General features: G+C 38.4%; 1 protein-coding gene across 3 annotated transcripts in view; it reads left to right on the top strand.

Annotated features, from left to right (window-relative positions):
• LOC309700953 (uncharacterized protein) overlaps nucleotides 1–24098 on the top strand; it is a 129336-nt gene that overhangs the window by 24970 nt on the left and 80268 nt on the right. Inside the window, exon 1 of one of the 3 annotated variants that reach the window (XM_082524882.1) lies at nucleotides 16739–17006. The exons of 1 other annotated variant lie outside the window; for it this stretch is intronic. In XM_082524882.1, the coding sequence (XP_082381008.1) occupies nucleotides 16949–17006 (58 nt within the window). In that variant the 5' untranslated portion in view covers nucleotides 16739–16948. Of the gene's footprint in view, nucleotides 1–16738; nucleotides 17007–17754; nucleotides 17790–24098 lie in introns of those variants that run through there. One more of the 3 variants, XM_082524883.1, reaches the window with a different exon arrangement.

The raw sequence follows: 24098 nt of genomic DNA, 5'->3' as shown, positions 1-24098 counted from the left end.
AAGGTCAGTTTTGCTGACAATCAAATCTTATTTACCGTCAAGCAACCAAGTGACTGAGATTGTTTATAAATCCATTATATTTTATCTAGAGAAGATATTCCAAAATCATAGTTTCTAAACACTTTTATGCAAATACAAGAATGTAAGCACACATGTACCATGCCATAAAAGTCAGATAATCTCAAACTGGTTTGTTGAACGTGTAAACATTGTACTGAAATAGCTTCCACAGTCACCAGATCTCAATCCAATAGAGCACCTTGATAGACCACTTCATATATATATACAGATATACAACCAACAAATCTGCAGCAACTGTGTGATGATGTCATGTGAACGTGGACAAAAATCCACTGGGACTAGCATTGAATATAGCGTTATAAGATTCGATACGGACAAAAATTCAGTTTAATGTAAATCTGAAGCATTTAACATTTAATTTTTAAGTCTTTGCACATTATCAAATCTGTCTTATTTTTACTGTCAAAGTATGTGGAATAGTTTATGTAGACATATATCTGTTCCACGTATTTTGTTGTCATTATTCATTTTACTTTTCTTTTAGCGGTGTTATAAAATAAGAAACTGTGGAAATAGAACACTTTTAAAAGTTGCTTCTTTGAATAAATAAATACAGGGATGCATAAATGTAACTTTTTCCAACATTTGATGTAAATACTTTTGATGTAAAAAAATTATTTTCTTTTTTTTAAATTAAAAATTCCAAGAATAAATAACATGTTCATATATATGTCTGTGAAGCTTCTCCTTTGCAAGCTCCTTTGACATGTTCATATATATTATATATCATATCTATAATACTTATTATGTTATTGCATTATATTAAGCCTGCATTTTAAAAATAAGCTTGACTATATGGGTTGTGCCCATGAAAAACACTCTCTATTGACTCTGCTATTTCTTTACTTCTTTTGCTGAGTTTCTATAATTCTTTTCATCTGTAGTTCTTCATATTGGTCTCACCATTACTTTTTGTACATCTTAAGTATCCAAGTCTTTCTCAGTTTCTCTCTCTCTCTCTCTTTGGACAGAATTTTCTATCTTCTCAAGTGAATGAGAAAAACGATGCATTTAAGTAATGTGGAAAAAATAAAGTATGCATTTAAAATAGTATTTTCAGCAGTTAGCCCTAATCAGGTTTTTCCGAATAAAATAAAAACAATCTGAGAAAAACCCCTGCCTTTCTCCTCCAAACCAGATCAAATCACAAAACAATGGGAACTACAGGCCATTCTAAAATTAATTAGATTTTGTTTCCCACCCTATAATTGGATCCTAATTAGAATTGGGGTTCAATCTATTTTCCTAAGACCTCTTCACTTGATTATTATCTACAAAGCCGGTGTAGATATTATAGGTCATATTCCTTACTCTGCCATACAATCTAAATGGATCTTGTTTCAAAGCCTCAAGGACAGTCTGAGATGAGCTTGACTAGATTGCACTTTCCCCCTTATCTTCATCTGCACAGATGTCTGTAAACAACATAATGCAGAGATCAAAAAAATGTTGTGTTGCACAAAATGATTCTCAAGAAATTCAAAAATTATTCAAATATATTTCCAAGGAAACATCCACAGTCCATATGAGATTTTGAATCACGTATAACTGTTTCAATTTGTCTGTGGAGTTATTCTGCCTTAGATGTGGCCTCCTCAGTTTGGGCTTATAAAAACTGCTTTCCAGTGGCAAACAGTGAAGCTGCAAAGCGACAAAAACAATTTGGCTCATTCAGCGCACTTTGACGGCAGCTTTATGACAAATATAAAGCTGTATCTTCCTTAATTGCTGTTACCGGTACATCTACCCATTAATGGGCTCGTAGGCTGTAGTTCCTGATATCTTTCTGTGGTCATCTTGCCTACCAAACAGGTCTGTATGTTCTAGTTTGAACGTTTACATTAGATTGGCAAAAAATTGTGTGAAAATGATGTCTTCCATTTTCACACAAAGGCCAAAAAAACATCACACTGAGGTGATAAAATGAGGAGATGGAAAAAGCTCTTCCTACAGGAACGCCTCACTTTAACACACAAAGACGTAGCTCCACACCGTTTTCAAATTACAGGAGGAACACACTGAAAAACAGTAGGCAATTTCGCTTGTAATTATTGCTGGGGAGGGAGTGAAAAATTACCTGCATTCACACCCCATACGGGATTACAATCACTGTCCAGGGCAGGCAATATTAAAATCACCCCATAAAATCTTATCCAAATGGAGCTTTAGAACAGCAGTGACAAGGAGCCTGAATGAATGGCTAAAAAAAGATCCAAAACAACAACAAAAAAAAGACGTGCAGAACTCTTAAAATGTGCAGTCGCTTTATTTAGCAACTTCTGAAAATGGTTGAAGAAAGTTTAAAGTGTTGATGTTTCGTTGTAGTAACAGTTTTGTCTTTGATTATACAGTTTGCTGAACATGCCAGCACGCAGGAGTCTAGAGCTGCTGTATGGCTGCATGTTACCTTTGACCACATCAGTTATGCACAGAAATGCTTCAAAGTGCTGTTTTCATTGGTCAGTCTCACTCTGCTCTGTCTGTAAAACAATTTTCACTCGGTGCCAGAAAGCTGAGTGGAAAAGCGCTCCTACAAATGCTCATAATATGGAGCTAAAAGCCTAGTTCTTCCTCAGCTCACTGCCAGCCTTTACTAGTGGCTGCACAATTAGCAATAATGGTCCCTCACATAAAGTGTGTGCCTGCCAGGATGAACACTGACCACCCACATTTTATAGGTGGGTGTTTAACTGTTATAGACTAAGAGGGGTTCTCAACTACCAACATTATAAGAATGAAGACATGATATGAACCGAGCACCTTCAAGTTTCCCTGTAATTGCAGTAGGGTGACTGTGTAAGAGAAAATACAATAGATGAAGATAAATGGCGTATGCATGTGTACATGTACTTGGTAGTGCTACAGAAGCATGTTGTGGATATTTATTTTAACGTTTTACTCAGTTTGACAAAACAATATGAGTGGTTTACTACTGGACAATCCCCTCCCTCTTATTTTGAAAGCTCAGTTGCTGTTAGCAAGCGAGCTCCTGTCTTTCCTGTCCTGTGTTTCCTTACTAGCACTCTGGTTTGGTCACTGTAGTGGCAGTCCTCAGAGAGGACATTTGGGACTGCAGTGGGCGATACTCCAACCAGAACGTGAAGGAGGTGGAGACCAGAGCTTTACTTCACCAAGGCTGAAGAACAGAAACATTGTTGTCCAACATGTAACATAAAATGAAGTATGATGGAACTTCCTTTCATGCCTTGGACAATATTTAAAGATAGACATGGGTGATGACTCCTACAGCTGCAGAAAGACCTCTGGTTGTGTGGAAGTCTATCCGGTCGTTAAGTCTGACGTCACTCCGCTGCAGGTCCATATATCAAACGATCACTATGGCATTACTGAGAGTTGACAAACTGTCTAATGTCTTTCATCTTTAATAAAATGATCAGCGTTCTGCTCTACCAGGTGTAACAATTGAGTTTAACATCCAGGCATCCATGAAAACGGAATTTATGACATTTAACGGAGTTAGAAGTTAGCAGGAAGTTAGCTCACTAGCTTCTATCTAAATACAATATAGCATGTCCTGACTGCGGGGTTTTTGAAACAAATTAAAACGTACAGCTCTGTTATCACTTCCAACATAAATGAAGACAGAAAACTAAACAGCAGTGACGTTTGTAGGGTTACTGAAGTTTGGCTAGCTGGTATATAATGATGTACTACGTGACCGCTAGCGACACAGCTATGTTAGCATAATATAAACAAGCTAACTTTTTTTGCACTCGATAAAAGTTAACGTGAGTGTTCTCGGTGGTCAGGAACAAATGTAATCACATGGCAGGATGCTGTAAAAGGACCAAACTTCAGCCAGGAGAACAACTGAGATAATCCATCCACAATACGAGGTTAGTCATTCATATACTGCTGCATGGGCTGGGCTGTAGTTACATCCTAAGGTTTTAAAAACTGAGCTTAAATAAATGATTAGTGGTAATAAAAGCCGAGGGAGGTCAACAGTGATCACTGACTGTTTTAGGAGCTTTTTTAGATTAAATAGAAGAAAATACAAAACATTAAACATGTTAACAACACAAAAGCCATATTAAACGCAGACTACTTTAGGCCCGGAAGTAGGATTCGTCACGTTACCACTTAACGACCGGATAGTAAAGCAGTCTTCTGCTCCATCGCTTTGTGACCTTACTAAAAACTTCCCTGATGATTTTATGGGCTTATTCCAAGAGTTGGGAAAATTATCCAGGATATTGTCATTGGCTGGTGACTTGTCAATCATAAGCTGTTAACTAATAAGCATTCATTTTTAGAGTCAGATCCAAACCTTGCTTGTCACTGGTTTCTAAACGCCAAGATGGCAACAATGAAAATGCTTAGCTCAAGGCATTGAAATGGCTCATGCATGTCACCATGACTACAGCCATCTGTTTCACAGGCGCACACACTAGCGTACAAGTGCAGGCTTTGTCCTGGACAGTGTATCTCTTTCTTTCAGTTCTGTGGGAAATATTTATTATTATTAACTATTTTTGTCTTCAAAGTCTAGTTGAGTATGGCACTGTACACGTTGAATGCCTAGTTATGAACTTTCTTTGATTTTAGCTTAGTAAAACAAATCTCGTCCTTGTTTATGCAAAAATCTTTCATGGCTCTCCTTCTCACTTTGAAATGTGTTACCCTCTCAACTCAGACATTATCTCCACCTTGTTTGAAGAGGTTGGGATGATCCAATTGCACTTGGCTTTAACAGATCGAGGCTATCCAGCAAAAGGCTGCTGGGCAGCTGAGATCGCTGTGGGAAATTTAGATGCTCTGTTTAGATAGATATTATACAACATAATATTAGAGAAAAGAACAGGACAAATCAGCACAGATCTGCATCACAATCACAACAAAATACTCCCCTGCTGTGCATTGATGTGTTTGTCTGTGTTTTTTTTTAATATACAGGTTGTGGGTTCTATACACAGTTACTATCTTACCAGCGTTCCTTGTGAAGCTTTGCCTTTCTTCTTGGCCCTGTTACTGGGTAGTCATGTCAGGCTGCCTGCTTTTCAAATATAGAAACTTTCCTTTTATAAGGTCAACATTTATGATTGTTTGGCTCCATAATCTACCATAAAGCCAAAGCCAAAGTCCACTTCTGAAAATGGCTCATTAAGATTTTGATCAATCTTGTGCTTTCGGTGAGACAGACTTAGGAAATGCCATCAGAAAATTGCATTTCCCAATGACATTAGGCGCCCAGTTGACCATCCAATTCCATGTGTTTCTATTGAGATGTTAAGATCTGATATCATTTGGGTCAGAAAACCTGCTTTTTTCTCTAAGTGAGGCAATTAAATTTCCTTGATGGTCTCTGAGAGCACTTAGCTTAAGAGAATACACTTCTAAATCAAAAAGCTTTCAATCATCTCAAATCATATTTGGGAGAAATCTGCCCCCGAGTGTAGTGTCACATGCAATGCCATTGAGCATGTGACAGACTTGTGCTGAGATAGGCGATGTTGGGAAAGGTTATTGTGCGTGTCTCTGTGGGCTGTGCATTGGTTGCGACATGTTGTTTGTCGGAGATCCAGTGTAACTTCATATCAAAGACAGGATGGGAGAAGAGAGACTAACCTTAACTGAGAACAGGCCTGCCAAATTGAGACAGAAGATATCAAAGGACATAAATGAGAAGAGAAATACTTACAGCCTGCTGAATTTATTAAATTTTTTTTCCTCACACACCACAAGTAAATTTGGCAGTTGATGTATTAAGAGTAGCATTAAGAATGACTGCAAGTTTTAAACAGTCATCTAATTAACGATTTAGATTGATTTGCCTTTAAAAGCTCACTACAACACCTGCCGTGGATGAAAGCATAGGCCATAAACATTTATGCCTAAAAGAACATTACCTTGCCAAACACATTTATATGCATGTGCTTATGAGTCTTTATCCTTTGCTCATATAAAACTTCCAAATTGAGTACAAACAGTGAACTTCTAACATACAGCCACTGATTCATGTTCAAATTTAAAAAGCAAAAATTCACATCAATTTTAAAAGATAAATAAGGTCAAATTAAGAGACTAAAATGCAATTGAAGAAATAGTTTAGCAGACAGAGCCTAAATAGACTCAATCATCTGTTCAGGCTCCATCATCTATCATAAAGCTCTGCCATGGTAAAAAAAAATATGTGGATAAAGACTGGCTAAAGCAACAAGAAATATTTTTTAGAAGTTGAGTCTACTTTGGCACAGCATTGTTCTTTTATTGTAGAAGTAGCAGATTATTATAATTTGTTTTTGTTTTTTTTAATCATTTTTGAGTTTGTTGGCCCTTTTTCATGTGGTTTTTATTGTTTGAAAAGGTTATGTTTAGCTTTTAATAGTGTTACTGTTAGTTTAGTCTTTTTAAATTATCTTACTATAGGAAGTAAAGTTTTCATGAATGCCTTGACATATTTGTAACACTTCCAAAAACAGTCAGAAAACTCTTGAACCTTGTTGCATTTGGACAAGTGAAAAGCACTGCTAAAACTCGAGACATAAAATAAGACAAAAAACTAAATACTAACAAAGTTTGTTGGGTGTAATGATGTACTATGGTCAATATAAATCTTTAGCTTGTGGAAAACAGAGGATGAAGGTTAGGTTATTATCAGTTAAAAACAGTAGCATGACTAATTGGAGACGTTGTACATTTGGAAGATGGTAACTGGCGTCTCTTTTTTATGGCTCTGTCACACTAGAATAGAAACAGGACAAAGCACTCTTTACGATTGTGCAATCGGTTGTTTTCTGGTGATTGCAATGACGTTTTTTGTATTTGGTGACCAATTGCAAGTAGTTACCGTGACCGCTTTTGATTGCAAGACAATTGCACAGGTCTGGTCACGGGAGACAAACAATCTTTAAAGAATCGAGGTCCAACTTGGACTGACTATCACTGCTATCACTCTGACAGATTGGCAGTGGTTTGCAAATAATTTCTGTTTAATTTATAAAAGCCCACAGATTGCCAACACGTTAAAGTCAGTCAAAGGAAATTTTGAATGATGTCAATTTTTTGCAGATTATTATGAGTTAAACTGACTCTGTGTTATTGCTCTTTTATTGATGTTTTGAGACAAAGTTGCTTTAAAGTTGCTTTGAAGACAACAACTAACTGCAGCTGGTCGTAGGCCTGGTTCACATCTTTTAATAAAACCATTTCAAAAGTAAGAAGATCACATTCCACATGGTCAAAGTAATTTCGACGGTGCCACAGTCTCCAGCAACTGTTCCCTAGTATGACCTTAGCATTAGAAAGGGATTTCAAATATACTAGGATCATGTGACCAAAAAATTATTGGTAACATGAATAATAATAATAATTATTATTATTCACTAAAAAACCCAAGTAATTCTGGATACTTGATTTAAAAAAAAAATTCAGTACAATTCATTAGAATTTTTAAAATAATTGGTGACTGAATTTTCTAATTCAAAATAGGGAAAAAAAATAAAATCTTTGAATATTATAATATAAAAAATTATTTTTCTTTGCTGCACAGTTGAGCATTAGGTCAAATAAATGTAACACATAAAGATCTTTAGTTAATAAAAGTGAAAAATATGCAAGGAGGCCATCTGGAGAGTGAGAAATAAAATCCTTAATTCTTTGTAACTACCTGCTCGCTGGTTTACCGTTCAGCTCTGTTTTACGACAGCTAATTAGGCTGGTTTTATAACCAGGTTTACTTAACTCTGTCATGCAAGGATAAATTACCATTTTGCACTTCTCACTTAATCATTTTAATTACCACAGGCAATTTATCAGGCTGTCTTCAGGGCATGAATAATTGGAAATATTATTAGATGAGAATATATACTGGATATATCAAAGTAAGCTGCATATGTATGCAGAAGAATATATGGTACACTTTAAGGAGATACAATGTATGTTGCTTTTTATATTTATAGTATAAAATGCATTACAGATGGGCAGGTAATAGGTTATGGCTTCATGCTCTTATATATCTTTTATATAGTCATTCATTGGCTCTGTGTTTGGAAGAGGCTGACCCTTTGCTGACTTTGTCCACGTTCATTCTCACACTATATCAGCAACAAAAGTGGGAGGCAGCAGCCACCCCTTCCACACAGATCAAAGTGGGGTGTGCCGTGCTGCTATGGTGCTTACTTGAGAGACTACCAACATGAAAATACCACATCCCAGTTCTCAGCAGGGGGCTGGTCTGTAATTGTGTCTTGTCAGACCTCCAGAGTCGCTCTCACAGCTTCGTACCTGACATTTTCCTCCAAAGAATTTATTTTTCAATCTCTGGTATTTTTGCAGTTGTGCCACTTGTGACCAAATTTAGCTCCTTTTTTCCCCTCTTCACCATGTGCACTGTGAGCCAGTGATAAAACTATGTGTGAAAATTGCACTTTTTATGAAAAGAGAGCATTACCCTCATCAAGAAAAGGTCACATCGTGTAACTGATGAGCGGCCAAATGCACCAGTGTTTTATGAGATTGTAATTCATCACTTTAGATGTCTGTGTGTGTGTGTGTGTGTGTGTGTGTGTGTGTGTGTGTGTGTATGTATTTTATCCAAGATAGAAATGGGCATAAAATTATAAACACTATGGTTTGAAGAAAATCAAATTTCCCACAAAGCCCTTTTAATGTAAACAACCAAAACCACGAAGGACGTGTACGATGTGTTGTCTCTTCAGCTGTTGTTGCATAAAGTGTGCCTTGGTTATAAAAGAAGGCATTGTCCACGACACAGATCCCAACCTCTAACCATCATAACAGACAATTACCTGTCTTTAAAGGCAAACGATAACGGTGATACTAAATACAGATATGCTGTTTTTAGTTTTGTTAAACTCATTCCCTTGGGATCATCCTGAAGAAGGCTGGATCATACACCTGAGTCACTAGCATCCACCTCCACATGCAAAAATCTAGAGCAGCAAAGAACAGCAAACTGGATAGACGAGCTTTGGTTATTTTTGTATCTGTCAGAGTGCTTTTGTGAGGCTGTGCAACTGTGTTATGCTATTGTCTAGTTTAGGTTCCACTTTACCGTATTATTTTGTTTGCTTCTCTTATGCTAATTCATCCTTTGTTTTCATCTTTTCGTGTTAACCTTGCCAGAGAAAGCTTGAAAGGAGCGCTGCCATTTTCCCCTCTTCTCTTTTCTTTGAGTTGCTAGGAGGTTTAGTTGCAGTTTTTCTTTTGTTTAGTTAGTTGACGATGATTTTGTTTTAACTATGGGTCTTATCTGTTGCTTTGGTTTGACCTTTGGCTGCCCTGTCACCAGCTTAGGGATCAACTTGGATTCATTAGAATGAACACTTTCAGTGTTGGAGGAGGTCAGGGTTGGACGCAAATGCTCAGAAAGTAGATACAAAAGCACAGAGACTAAATCAAATCAAATAATTTGCCTGTATGGAGACTAGAATATGTAAATATCTGGATAAAACATAGCAGAAGTGACTTTATTGTAGGTTTTTTAGTCAATCTGAGGCTTTAACAGTAACTTAAGCTGTTACTGTTAAAGCTTAACAGTAACAGTAATCCATACCAATCCATACATTGGTATGGATTAGTGTTGGTCCTGTTGATGACACTGGCGATGTGAATGTGTAATATTTATATGATTTGTCCCACTAATTTTGTGCTGGCTAAATGATTGACAGATGTGTGAAGAAGAACTTCTAGACCAGCCCGTTGTACCACTCTAATGTACCGTTCTCTTGTGGTAAAGATAGGGTTTAGCACTAAAGCAACGAACCACGAGCTGCGGCTCATGACCAAAAGGATAAGACTGAAGATAATGTACAAGCTGCATAGATGAGCTTCATCGAAAGGGTGTCTGGGGTCAGTCTTACAAATCAGATGAGGAGCTTGATGATTCAGAAGAAGCTCAGAGTAGAGCTGATACTCCTCCACATTAGAAGGAGGTGATAGATGTAGATCAGCATTTGGCCAGGATGCTTCCTAGGTGAGGTGTTTTGGACTCGTCTAACTGGAAGGAAACTGTCGAACAGACCCAGGAGATGCTGGAAAGATGATCTCTCTCAGCTGTTTTGGGAATGCCTCCCACATCCCCACCCCCACCCCAAAATTATAGCTGGGGGTGGTGTCTCCAGACAGGGAGGTCTGGGCATCTTTGCCCCGACCCATCCCCCGATCTGGATCTGGACCAGGGGCACAGAATTGTTTTGTTTTTTTGTTTTGTTTTTTACAGTGACAATTTGCTCGTTTCCCGGGGACAAAAAGTTAAATAAATTTAAAAAAAAATCTAAATACTGGGGAAAAAATGGTGTTGGTTATCAGCCAAATTGTTATTTTAAACATCGGCAACGAATTTCACAATCTGTGCATCCCTGCTAATAACGTCTGTCCGACTGGGAAATAAACACGGAACTAATGTACCAATACACTGATGTGAAATACCAACAAAGCATGTGTATAATACACATCATATTATACAGATATGGTTTTCCCTGTGCTGTTTATTATTTCGGTTGCAATTCATTTCATCGGCTTTTTAAAAAAAAATATTATTTTGTGTTTTCGTATTATTTTCTTATAGATGTTAAAATGTTGTCATTGTGTTTTTTTTATGATTTCAGTCATGTAATGTTATGACAGCCCAAACTGTAGGCAGTCTGAGTTGTAGGAGAACGCAAACACACGCTGTAGGCCGTCTCATAGCACACCTCTGACTTACTGTAGTGCTCCTTGAAAGCTCCCCGTGCTAACATGCTGCATGTTACCGAGAGGACTGAAGATTAGCATATGACATGACAGATTACATTAAATCATGTCTGCGCCGTACTTTATGACATTAGCCTCTTAGCCCAGGCATACAGATGCATGCAAATGCTCCCTCAAACCCTCTTATTTAAATCTGCTGCATGACATGGCACCTTTGATATGATTATTAGTCATCTAAGCGACTTGACTTCACCCTCATCAGATAGAAGGTGTCAGCAAAGGTGAGAAATGATGGCCACTTTGAACACGAACCTTGATGAGCTGCGGAAAAATGGTGAAAATCAGACGAGCGACTGAAGACGTTATTTAACAAAGGACGGCCATGTGGGCGGAGGGGGGAGGGCCTCCGACCCGTCCGTGCTGACGTTATGAAAAAAAATGTTGTTAAAAAAGTTGAGCAGAAAGTGTCGCCACCTCCTCAAATATCACAAAAGGAGAAAGTTGTTGAAAATGTGGTTGTTCATTTCATGCTGGCCAACTCATTAGCAACAGAAGTCAGTCTGTCTCAGTCGTAACTGCTGCCCAGATGGCTCTCCAATCTGCCCTGTGTAAAGAGCGAATAGTCATAATAATACATAATCTTCTGTTTAACACATGCCTTTTGCTTCATTTTTTTGAACTGAACTAGTACAGTAATACATAAATCAAGCTCTCCCTTTTTTTTAACATCCTGAAGCGACACAGAGATCGTGAGTTATCACGCTTTCTGAAAGACGTCAGCGATTGTGGTATTTCAAGCTCATTCCGATTGTCAGTCACACCCAGTGTTTGCATATAGTGATACCCACATTCGCCTGCTCTTTAGGGAGGTAGGGATTGTAGATACTTCTCTCCAATTATTCCCAGTATCATCAGAGAAGCCCCCAACACCACTCGAGTGTCTTGTCTGTGCTCTGTGGTCTTTAATCTTAATTATAAAGCTATCATTACAGCATGAACCCTGGGCTGCCAACAGTGGAGCCCTGGGCTCATCTGCTCTGAATCAATCAAACTAAGTTCTGCACTGGAGGACTTTTTTCTCTTTTTTTCAATCAGGTCATTTTGATTCTCCCTTATCTCATTTTCATAATTATGCTTGTCCCTTCTCTAATGGAGTGAAAATGCTCTACCTCCTGAAGCTTTACATGGTCAAGTCTGAATATTAAAACCGTGCGGCAACCTTGAACGTCTGACCTTGCTTTAGAACTTTGTGACAATAAAATGCTTTTTTTGTTTTTCAGCGGCAAGCAAAAGCCTCTGTGAGCAATCCGAAAGATTAGAATTTGTTCCCTGCTGCGCTTGTTAATAACGCCTCGTTAATAGAGAAGGATGAGACAAGAACAAAATAACTTCGGCAATTTATTGTTTATGAGAAGGTGTTAGATGTGGAGTTATGTGTCTGCGAAACACCCTCATTCACACTTAAATTGCTGGCGTCTGCTGTAAATCAAGGCAGTGAAATTGGATGACGGAGAGAAGGCTGGCTGCAGCCAATGACAAATTCTCCCTATCTCAAACACAGCTGACATCTTAGAGCTGTGATCAAGTGGAATGATCAAAGGCATTCAGTACTGCATTTAGAGGTACTGCGTGTGTGTGAGCGTGAGAACGGGGTGACAGTGTCAGGAGGTTTATTTAATGTCAGACCGAGACTTTATACTCGTTTCATACAAACTCGTCGTGTTTGCGCACTCGTGGTCAAAACTGTGACTGCCATAAAGAGGAATTCTGAATGTATTTGTCACTTCTGCTTGAATTTACAGTTCATCTGACAATGTTGGTACTGGTAATTGGTAGTTTTATTGATGCAATGTCTGTGTGGGCAAGCACTAAAAATAGTTTGACAGCAATTTCAAGAGCACACAGGCTGTTAATCAGCTTGAGGGGTGATGTTGTTAGCAGCTGCTTAGTCCCATCTGTGATATGAGCACTCTTTGTGTTAGAGTATTGATTTGATTTTTTTTAATGTATGCACCTTTCCTAATTATCGTATATGGAGTGTGTGACAACAATGCAGCAGTATTAGAATTTGTTCAACTTTGAACTTTTGCCAATCACCCGTGACAACAGCCTGAACTGACAGCTAATTAGACTTATTTCGCAGCTCCCAGTCCTTATAGCACTCACTGATGAGCATACTTCTTAATATTAATGAGAGCATGTTGGAAAACACAATTTATATGCTACCATACACTGTATTTCTTTATTTATAGGAAGATATCACCACAGAATAAATAAAATATCACAAAATTTTACAGAAACCAGACCTACAAAAACCAATCGGACTGTGTCATATTCCCAGTAATTATTCTTTTCTAAAATGTAGTTTATTAAATAGTTTCTGACACATAAACTGCAAATAAGAGCTGAGAGCTTCTACACACATACCGTGCGTTTTGGATCACTGTCAGATGCTTTGTCATGTGGCCATTGGAGGAACTGCAGTTTTTACTTTGACGTAGGCGTCATTTTCTAGCTGTTTGATTTTCATAAATCTTCATCAAGATAACATTTTCTTTATTTCACATGTTATTTTATTGTCATGTTGAATGTGGAGTGCCATTTTGTTATGAAAGTTTCTTGTACTACTCCGAAAAAGCAGCAGTCATGCTGTGTACTGTAGGGCTGTAGGCATTTTATTGTGATGTAGGGTATAGCTAGGAGAGTGAAACCAGAGTTTCAGTGCAAACTCCTTTAAAATAGTAACATTAGTAATAATAGTTGTTATACTTTTTTTTATTGTGCTCCAATGTTGGGAAGGCTTGCTAAGGTGGCTGGAGTTGGGGACATTTGCTTCAGAAGTTTATCAGTGCCTTCAGAACTGTCATAAGATAAAGGTGATCATGAAGAACAATTACACATTGATTTGCTGTGAGGCCTCTCTCTCATTGGATCACTGGAATCCAAAAATTCAATGTTTTTCATTTAATTTGTCACCAATTTTGAAATGGTTTTATTTTGCAAACACAGTCATAGTTACTCTATTTATTCAATACTTTTTAGTGTATATTTATTTTTTCATGTATATTTAGTGACCGTTATGTATAGTATATATTTTGTATAGCATGTACAGGTTTTACAAAATGTTGGTCAATGGAAGTTGGAACTTACGCGCATTAGATGAAATACTGTCCTTCATTAAAAAAAAATAAAAATGTGGAGAATTAAGATTTCAGTTGAGCTGTAGTGTAACATAATAGCATAAATGTGTATCAACTGCACCGATCAGTTTCTTGTCAAAATTCTTGAAAGGTTCAATTTGCAGATCCAGAGCTAAAGTTTAACCGAGAGTGAACTTTTTGTCTCCGGTGGAGAAATTCAAACAAAATCTTACACAAAGACAACCTGTAAGTCACGTTATTCATCATTAAAGACGATAAAACAGATCAAAGAGTAGATGAATCGAGCTTTTCAACTTTTAACAAGCAGAGCAGGTAGGGTATTACTTCCCACTGTCCGTGGCACCCAATCCTAGCACAATGGGGAAACGAGCCTGACAACTGAGCATAAGGCAGAGAAGATTACGTGGAGTTCATAGGTCACAGTTCTTTAATGCGCAAACCCTCCAGAATACCTTTTTATTGCTGTCTGGGAGAAAGCGAAAGCCTCGGTTTAATGCGACAGAACTGAGGTCCTCATCGGTGTTAAAATATGCAAAGCAGTACATGCTAACATTAACCAGTGCCTACATTATTTATCCTCCTGAAAAGTGTTTTATCAGCACTAGGCCTGCTTTACTTCACTTTAAAATATTCAAATTAGAGCAGAACTAAAATATCCACCTTGCAAAAATCAGCGCTTTTTAACTCTGGATTTGAAAATTAAGCTCACAATTCTCATATATTTGGTTAAAATACAGTTTGGTGCATTGCAAATTCTGTAGCACCGCAGTTATTAAAGGAATTGCCGAAGGCTCAGCGCTCCACAATAATCAATAGTTTTCCCTCTGAAATACAGTCAAGTACTGACAACTGTTCACGTTTTTCACAAAGTTAAAGTTTGACTTTAGACTGAAGTGGAGCTGAAACGAAGTCACACAGTAAAAATGTCTCTAATGATCATTTTTGTGAAATATTTGGACGCCAACATTACTTCATGAAACCAAGGCTGTATTTTTAAAATTATGTTCCACTTTGGGCACTTGGGCTTCAAATCCACTTCAAAGTGTATGTTAGGTAAGAGAGCTGCGTGAGAAACATAACAAATGAACATATTAATTTCTCAAAAGTTACTTAGCGTTCATTTCTTAGACTTTGGTGTTTGATTCTTCCCCTGATGTGGTCTTTATTTACATGGCAGGGGGTTTTAGAGGGAGAGGGAAAAGCTTTTACTGTGGTTTACGTTGGCCATGTATCATTGGGCTTACTAAAAACTAAAGAGCTGCTTTGCTTTTTAGCACTCAGTCTCCCCCTCCACGCTCTTTATTCCCTAACACCCATCGCAAATTTGGTCTGGTATGTGACTGCTAATTTATCCTTTCAATGTATGATATCCTGTCATCTCCTCATTTGTCCCTGAGTGTTTCTAATCTGAGATAATCCCAGTCAAATCCTTTGATTGTGTGTTTGGACCAGATCCATCTCTAAAGAAGCAATTTAATGGGCTTCATGGCACTTGGTGTAAAGTCATTTATCTAGTGGATTGGATGTGAATGCTTGTTTTAATAAGTGCTCTTCATGAATAGTAGGAGACGTGCCATTTAATTAGGCAGAGTGTAGACCTAGCTCATCCTCACAACTTCTCCAATGTGTTTTATTTTTTTCCATATATATATTTTTATTACTATTTCTGAAGCTGAGTGCTTCGTTATAACAGGTATGAGACTCTTCAGATTTCTGTATAAAGAAATAAACTGTGTGATCTGGTGTTTTAAAACACGGCTGCACGATTTAAACTATATAAACGCTGGTAAGAAAAATCGTCTTTTTGCCAAACATATTCCAGACATTTAGGAGCCAAGAATGCATTAACGTCATCTGACAACACCCCAGACTACTTGTTTTCTACCAGGTTTAGACTGGGAAAGTAGAAATAAGAAAAGGTGAGCTATAAACGATTTAAGTTTTATTATTTCTTCTTGATTCAAGTTGGGAAGAGTTGGATCGTGTCTGCATCTTGCAGTGAATATTTGGATGTTCTGTATCACGTCGTGCTTTGTCTGGTACTTGTCCTGCTGACCTTTCATTCATACATTATGAAATAAGCAGTTATAAAACCTTTACTAACACACTGACAACTAGCTCATTTTATAATGAGTTTTTGCTTCTCATTCATTTGATGTGCTTCTTAACTTGAAATGTTATAACCTTGCATTTACTTGCTTCTACCCAGAGACACTGACAGATAAACTGAAAATCTTTATTCCCTTGTGTCTGTGACAGCTGTAACATTTTGTGTGTGTTTCATGGCCTGGCCTCACTTTCAAAAAGGAAACTGCAGGAGATCTATCAAAATGCAGCAGTAAAGGGACAAGTAAATGTCACAAGCTGCTGGTGAGGAACTTTCCATCGATGAATGTGTTCCGACACAATGCAGAAAGACGTGTGGGGAAATTCCAGAACCTGTTAATCATTTCCCAGCAGGGACTGTACACGACGGTTTGTTGCAACTCTGGTGTTTTTTGGAAAAAGTCTCATCCACTTCATGCTCCTCCCTCACCATGAAACAATGCTCACTGTAAATCATTTTACTCTAAACAAGCAAACAGACAAGCACCTTTGTGCTGTGTGAGTCATCACTTTATCGCCAGCAGCATCTGTTTTTTAGACCTTCTTGAAAGCAACACAATGAAATCCAGCGGAGAGCCCCCCTCTCCAGCTCTCTCTCTCTCTTCCGCTTTCTCTCTCCCCTTTTTTTCTTTCATGTGGCTTCCTGTCGTGACGTGCTGCAGCTCACGGCTGTAATTGGCTGCTCACTTTCACAACTTCCGTTCAAACAAAAACACAGCTTATCAGCTGACCGAGTGCAGCAGCAGAAAGTGGAGCTATGCTGTGCTAAATTTCTGTTCTGACATGTCAATTCGTCTCTAAATGTTCATCCGTCTTCAGCGAGGGAAAAAAGAGGAATGCCAACAGGAAGTAGAGCAACTTGCTGGTATCTGAAAACAGTCAGAGGAGAGTGGAAGGAGTTGTTTCTCAACACAGAGTGAGACATGGGCTCCGAGTACCGACCTCTGTCTCCGGCAGAATCATGTAGAAGCTTGTTTATAGGTATGTGCTTGACGTTTGATGATATGTTACAATTTTCAGTTTATGTGTTCAAACAGAAATGATAGATTGGCTTTTTTTCTTGGAAATGAAATGAAACAGTTGGCTGTCCATTTCTGACAGCCAGATGTTTCAGAACAGAAACCACAGCCTGTGTCATTGGGCTGTTTCTTCCAGGGAGGGAGTCTATGTGCTGTTGTCAAAGCACGCTGGCACAAAGCGCATATTTGAACACATTCATACAAGTTTTTATAACCAAGTTATCAAAGTTACCTTTAAAGATAATACGTTCAGGTTGTTTAAAAAAACAGTTGGTCTCAGTCTGCATCACTGTGTGAGGTAGCATAACGTAAACAGCATCAGCAGACTAAGTATACTTTATTTCTGGCATCTACCACAAAACAATCAACCTGGTAGGCAAAAATCCCACTTGCTTTATACAGGACGTTACCCACACCTGAACCTCATTAGTCTCTACCATTGAAAGAAATAGGTCAGACCAAACAATACAATTCTAAACAAAGAACAGGAATAAGATTATGCATGAAACTGACAAACGCATTTACTCAGCTAAATGGTTTGAAAAGTAAAACACTACATACAATACAACTCAAAAGGCTACTTTAAAGAAAATAAACAATACTAAACAAAATGAAAAACCCTTCATTTGGTTGCACCCAGTGATGCGCGCAGTGACCTCATGACCCTATATAAACAGGAAGTACTGAGGCGGCCCTTCCCATATACTTGCCTTAAATACAGGACCTGAATAAATGGACAAACATGGTAAGTATAACCGAAGAAACATAATTTACCAGACATTTGCCTGTGAACAGAAGAAAATTCAAGTGACCTGATGGTTAGCAGTGTTTGCTTTAAAAAACATGTGCATGGATGTAACTACTGCTACCACAAACAAACCCGGGATAGTGTGTTAAGCAAAGTTACACCAGCAATGTCTAAATTAAAGCATTATGGCTGACTGTAAAATAACAAGGAAATACATTATCAATATGGTCAAGGGACCAGTGGTAAATGAGCATGTAGCATGTAAAGCTTGTTTTCTTGGTTTAAACATTATAAGAAATCTATCATCACTTTGTCCTAAGCTAAACACAAAAATAAAGTGCAGATTCATTTTTTATAGCTAACTGACAGTGACTAACCAATGCAATTCTCTAAGCTTTATATATGTATGATACACACATATATGATGTGCTGTTTGCATATAAGTGTGTGAAACAAAGTCAGGATCTGCCTTTGTCTCTGTCCTGCTCTGACATCAGATTCAAATGTTTGAAGCAGCAAGAACATGAATTTCATTCTTCTGTTATCAGACTTTTGGAGATAAGTTTTCTAATTTGCCGGAAAAAGCAAATGAAAAACAAATAAAGAGCTTAAATATCATTGACATTTAATAATAAGCTATTGGCACAGAGGGCTGTAAGTAAACAGTGGGCAGCTTCTTAAGGTCACAGTGAGGAGATTTAAATCAGGTCCTTCACATCGATTTGATTGCTCAAAAGTCTACGTCAGTTAGCATTTATATGGGAGTATAGAGGTGTAGTGGGCAAATTCACTGAAAGGCCGCCTTCTGTATAACTACAGTGGATGTTGTGCTTGATTGAGTTGCAGTTGAGAAAATGTATTTGAACAACAGCAGAGCCAAAGTTTTATGGCTGTTTTTTAAATTTTACATACCTCGAAGCATCAGTGGTTATTGACTGTTGTGATATTTTTTTTTTAGTTTTCTTTTGAGTTTTAGTTTTGATATTGATTTGGTTTCACTTTTGCTTGTTTCGGTAAGTGTTTACTGTTTGAAAATGGCGAGCTGTCATTGGTTTCACTTTTACTTTTAAAATTCAGAACCCATAATATATTTCAAGCACAGCATTTGACTCAGTCATGTAGACATCCCACCTCACTGAACAAAGCCTCCTTGCACTGGTTGTGTTGAGGAATTTGTCTAAATTTAAAAATGTAAATATAAATGTTAACCAAAATGCTTTTTCCCACCTAATTTTAGTTTTTGGTTTAGTTTAACTTAACTATGGCCACACCCAGTTTGCACCCATTTAGCAGTGTTGGAAACGACACTGCAAAATGAATTTATCATTGAATTTTTATTACCAGAGTCCAACAGCCAGTAATTATTACACTATGTGAGGTGGTGGTCTTCCCATTGCAAAGATTTTGGTTTTACCTGTCTTAGGCCAGTCATAAAACACTACAATGTCAGGTGTTTAAGGACGATACAGTGTTTTTAGGTGTGCATAAATGCACTCTGTGTTTGATGTATAATGGATATTATACTGTATATTGCAATTACCTACAAATAGACCTAAATGCTGAGAAAAGTCATTGAGCTCTTGTCCAGTATTAGTAATATTTTCTCTCATTTTCAGACTTTGGTCACATTTTCAGTAATTAAAGAGAAAAATGTCGAATTTACACTTGTTTAGTAAAACACCACTAACTTCCATCTAGAGGTGCTCTAGGTCTGCACTTGGAAGTTGCGATGGTCGTGGTGTTAGCTTACAAGTTCCCCAACCCCCATCGCAACCCCCCCTAACCATTGTAGCCAGATGGCTGTCACACAGGCGGTTCCTCGCCCAGACCATGCTGATTTCCCATCATTCTTTTGTTAATGAGGTCGTTAGCAATGCAGTGGACAATTAAATTATCCCAATCTGGCATTTTCCTCATTTGTTTACTTTGTAGTGCACTGTACAGTGTTTCAACCTCGAGTAACACTGCTCAGTTTGCCTCTGTTGACATTATGGTTTCCATCCTTCTGTCGTTTTCTCTCAGGTTTCATGTGTGATGCTGAGCAGCGGTGAATTAAAACATCACTGACATGCCTTGCAACTGAAGCTGGTTTCACAGTCAAGTAGCATAAACAGAGCTTTTGACAGAGTGTTGGTACGTTCTGCTTTGTGATAAGATCATCACCCTGTATGGAAGCGCACAGCTGAGAGCTGCTGCTGCTGTACAGAGCAAGTTTTGTTGGCTGTTAAATCGTGCAGAGAGGAGGACTTCAGCCAGTTAGTGGAGCACCCACCTTCATGTGAAACTCTGCTGAACGCTGACACCACTGACAGTTAATTATGGGAGTCACAGATCACGCAGACGTTCCAGCTCGACTACGATTGACACACTGCATGTTTACATCTCTGTTGTAATGTTGTTTTCTAGTTATTTTCCCAGCAGTAGTGCTGTTATTTAGCTCCAGAAGTGCCCCAGGGCTTGCCATAATGATCGTAAAAGCAGCACAGATTCGGGGGAGTGAAATGTTAAAAAGGACTTGTGCGTATAATTGGTGAACCTGCCATCACAGTAACTTTGGCAATATTTTTGGTCAGGCTGTTGAATCACTCAGACTGCCTGTTAGCTAGATTGTCATTCTCTATAGGTATGTCTGTACATGGCTCCATTATTTTCTGCAAACTCTTCAGCACATACAAACTTATTTTGACAGTGACTGAAAACCAACTAAACTTGCTATACTGTTAGGAAGGCAGACTAAAGGCGAGCAAACAGATGAATGTTGACATACTAGTATGTGGAAAGTGTGTCAGTGCAGCAGTAGGCCAGTTGCTTGCTGTCAATAACAGCGAGTTAAAGCAAGCAGCTAAACACCAGACATTTATCTCGAAGTGCCAGCTTTGGGACTGAATCAAAAATAAAAGTTTAGGGTTTCCTCCTTTACACAGCCTGTCTCAGAGATCTTAATGCAAAGTGAAATATATGCATGGTCAGTAATAAAATCTGCTTACGCAGATCGTGATGGGTTGCATTAAAGACTCTTCCTTTGATTAAAAGATTTTTCATCTGAGGATAGATTTTCACCTGAAGCAATGCAGATCAGCGAGAGGCCCAAAAGAGACAGGAGCTTCTGAGGCAGCAGTTCATCCTCCTATCAGGCGAGAGCACAGATGACAGCTAGCCCTCGCTGCCGTCTCTCAGTGTTTTTCTGGGATGAAACCAGCGGACCTGGCTTCTAGCTACTGTCCAATATTTAGCTTCAAAGCTGCTGCTTGGGAATCATCACTGACGGACGGTCCTGGGGAAGTGTGCTGTTAAATCAGAGGTGCTGGTTGCAGCACAATGGGGCCTAAAGCGCTGGATGGATGTTGTGGCTAACCCCAGCCTAGGGCCAGGACCGCATGTCTGGCAGCTCGCACATGATGTATTCTTCTCTACTTTTATGCCCACCCCTAATTGAACCGGGACGGATCATTTTACTGCGAGACTTTAGGCTTTGCTTCAGCTGTGCGCTCAAAGCAGCTGTTAGGAGTTTTGATGGCAGCAGATGAAGTGTTGTTGTTAACAATTAGCAGCTCCTGACCTTTCTTTACATCCTGTTGCTTAACACAGTCTTGCATGAGGACCGAAGCAATGGAAATTTGGGGTTTTAGAATGTGTGGTACTAACCTCGGCACTACAGGGGGCAAAACACCACCTTAGCTTAGATTAACGTATATTTCCACAACTTTGTTGTATATGTACAATGACAATAAAGGGCTATTCTATTCTATATAAGGGTCGGTTCAGATTTCAGATTGTAAGGACCCGTGGTTGTTGCAAACATATATATATAACATATGAACATAGCAGTTAAGATACATTCACAAATGAAATTATTATTTTTCACCAAGAAGGAATCAAAGTTAGAAGATGAGCCTGCTATCAAAATATAGGGTAAAACGAGTCCTTCCATATCCTGCCTATTGCACATGATGATGCAAACCCTGAAAGTTTACCTAAAATACATTTTTTCAAGTTTTCTCCAGTGAGTTGTGAGATCAAACAATCAGGGTACCAATGCTTGTTTCTGTTCCTCTACGTCATAGAGATTAAACTGGTGCAGTTTTGCTGTTGAAGCTATGAGGTATTCCATGACAGTGATGCTCAGGGTTGGTCAGAAAGAAAAATGCAAGAAACAAAACAAATGTGATGCTTGGTGTAAAATCGATCTGGTTTTAGAAGCCCTGAAAATTTCATGTCATGAGTTATGATGCAGAAAGAAATACAGGAAAATGCTACATTTTGACCCACCTTTACGTACCTTGGGGACATGTAACTTGAAACATATTTGCAGTATGAAAGGAATATTACGCATGGCTTCATTTATTATACTTGAGTTACTACACAAAAACAACATCAGCTGATTCTGATGGGGTCAGGTGGGAGGGATCGGGTTTTCGTGAAATGACCCGTGAATGTTTTACGTGGTATAATCACACTTATAGCTACAGCTGCATCGGGATTTTTATAGTGACAGGAGGTTATGCAAAAGATGCCAGACTCACAGAGTTGTCACCTGACTGCAATTAATGGAGTTTTTAGCATGTGTGAGCTCATTATTTTGGTTTTATGCCTCAGTGCTCTCATGCGCATTGCTGCCAATAGGAAAATAGTGGAAAAAAAACCTCCCTTATCCCCAGTGTATGCTAACTGCCCAGCCCCAAACTGCAGACAGATTTAGCAGCTAGCTGGTGAATTTTGTGGAACATTTAAAAACTGAAATGTTTCTCCAGATATTTCTTTCAGTAGTTCTTCAAGGTGAGTGTATTCTTTTTTCAACTTCAGCCCGGTTTTCCAGCAGTGCTAATATTGTTAGTTCTGAAAGTGGCCAGTGTTCACCTTCTGTATACTTTTAAGCTAAAATCAGTTTTTTTAAATGAATTTTTTAGGCTAAATGTGGCTTTGATGCAATGTGAAAACTTCCAAACTGACTTTTGAATGAGAATTACTCTTACCTTTTGTTTTTGTTATTTGCACACACTAGTTGAACTTTGTAAAAGCTGCTCTAACTGAATAAACACTGCAGTGTCATCATGGTAAACCCAGTGAACCCAGTTCATGCTTAAAATCCAGTTTACTGTGTAGAAATACAGGTTTAAATAGATTGTCCCTTTAATGTTCCCTTAATGACTAAATAGAAAACAACATTGTTGTTGTTTTTCATCTCTTTATTGAGTTGGATTTGATGTATTTTCTGTACTTTCTATATTGTCTCTAGCTTATCAAAAATAATCCAAAGTTCAGAGGTAAGCCACCAGGACGTTTGATAAAGGCCTGTCAGTTGACTCTTCTACCACCTAACATGCACACATTGGTATGACAATGTTTTACGTCCTGAGAATTCTCAAAGTTGAAAACGCCCAGACTGCTTTTGACTGCCGACTGTGGGGCAACCAATCTGTAGAATAACTTTGTAAAGCTTTTATTGTTTTAGAAAGAAGCTGCCGTTTTTCTACCAACTAAATATACGTATACTTAAACGCTGATACAGGGAGTGCAGAATTATTAGGCAAGTTGTATTTTTGAGGAATAATTTTATTATTGAACAACAACCATGTTCTCAATGAACCCAAAAAACTCATTAATATCAAAGCTGAATGTTTTTGGAAGTAGTTTTTAGTTTGTTTTTAGTTTTAGCTATTTTAGGGGGATATCTGTGTGTGCAGGTGACTATTACTGTGCATAATTATTAGGCAACTTAACAAAAAACAAATATATACCCATTTCAATTATTTATTTTTACCAGTGAAACCAATATAACATCTCCACATTCACAAATATACATTTCTGACATTCAAAAACAAAACAACAACAAATCAGCGACCAATATAGCCACCTTTCTTTGCAAGGACACTCAAAAGCCTGCCATCCATGGATTCTGTCAGTGTTTTGATCTGTTCACCATCAACATTGCGTGCAGCAATCTGACATTTGATGATGGACCACAGGTTCTCAATGGGGTTCAGATCAGGTGAACAAGGAGGCCATGTCATTAGTTTTTCTTCTTTTATACCCTTTCTTGCCAGCCACGCTGTGGAGTACTTGGACGCGTGTGATGGAGCATTGTCCTGCATGAAAATCATGTTTTTCTTGAAGGATGCAGACTTCTTCCTGTACCACTGCTTGAAGAAGGTGTCTTCCAGGAACTGGCAGTAGGACTGGGAGTTGAGCTTGACTCCATCCTCAACCCGAAAAGGCCCCACAAGCTCCTCTTTGATGATACCAGCCCAAACCAGTACTCCACCTCCACCTTGCTGGCGTCTGAGTCGGACTGGAGCTCTCTGCCCT

This window comes from Aulonocara stuartgranti (genome assembly GCF_965226115.1).
Source record: "Aulonocara stuartgranti genome assembly, chromosome: 23".
In the NCBI taxonomy this organism is placed as follows: domain Eukaryota; kingdom Metazoa; phylum Chordata; class Actinopteri; order Cichliformes; family Cichlidae; genus Aulonocara; species Aulonocara stuartgranti.
The sequence above is the reverse complement of the archived record's forward strand: the minus strand, read 5'-3'. Positions and strand labels throughout refer to the sequence as shown.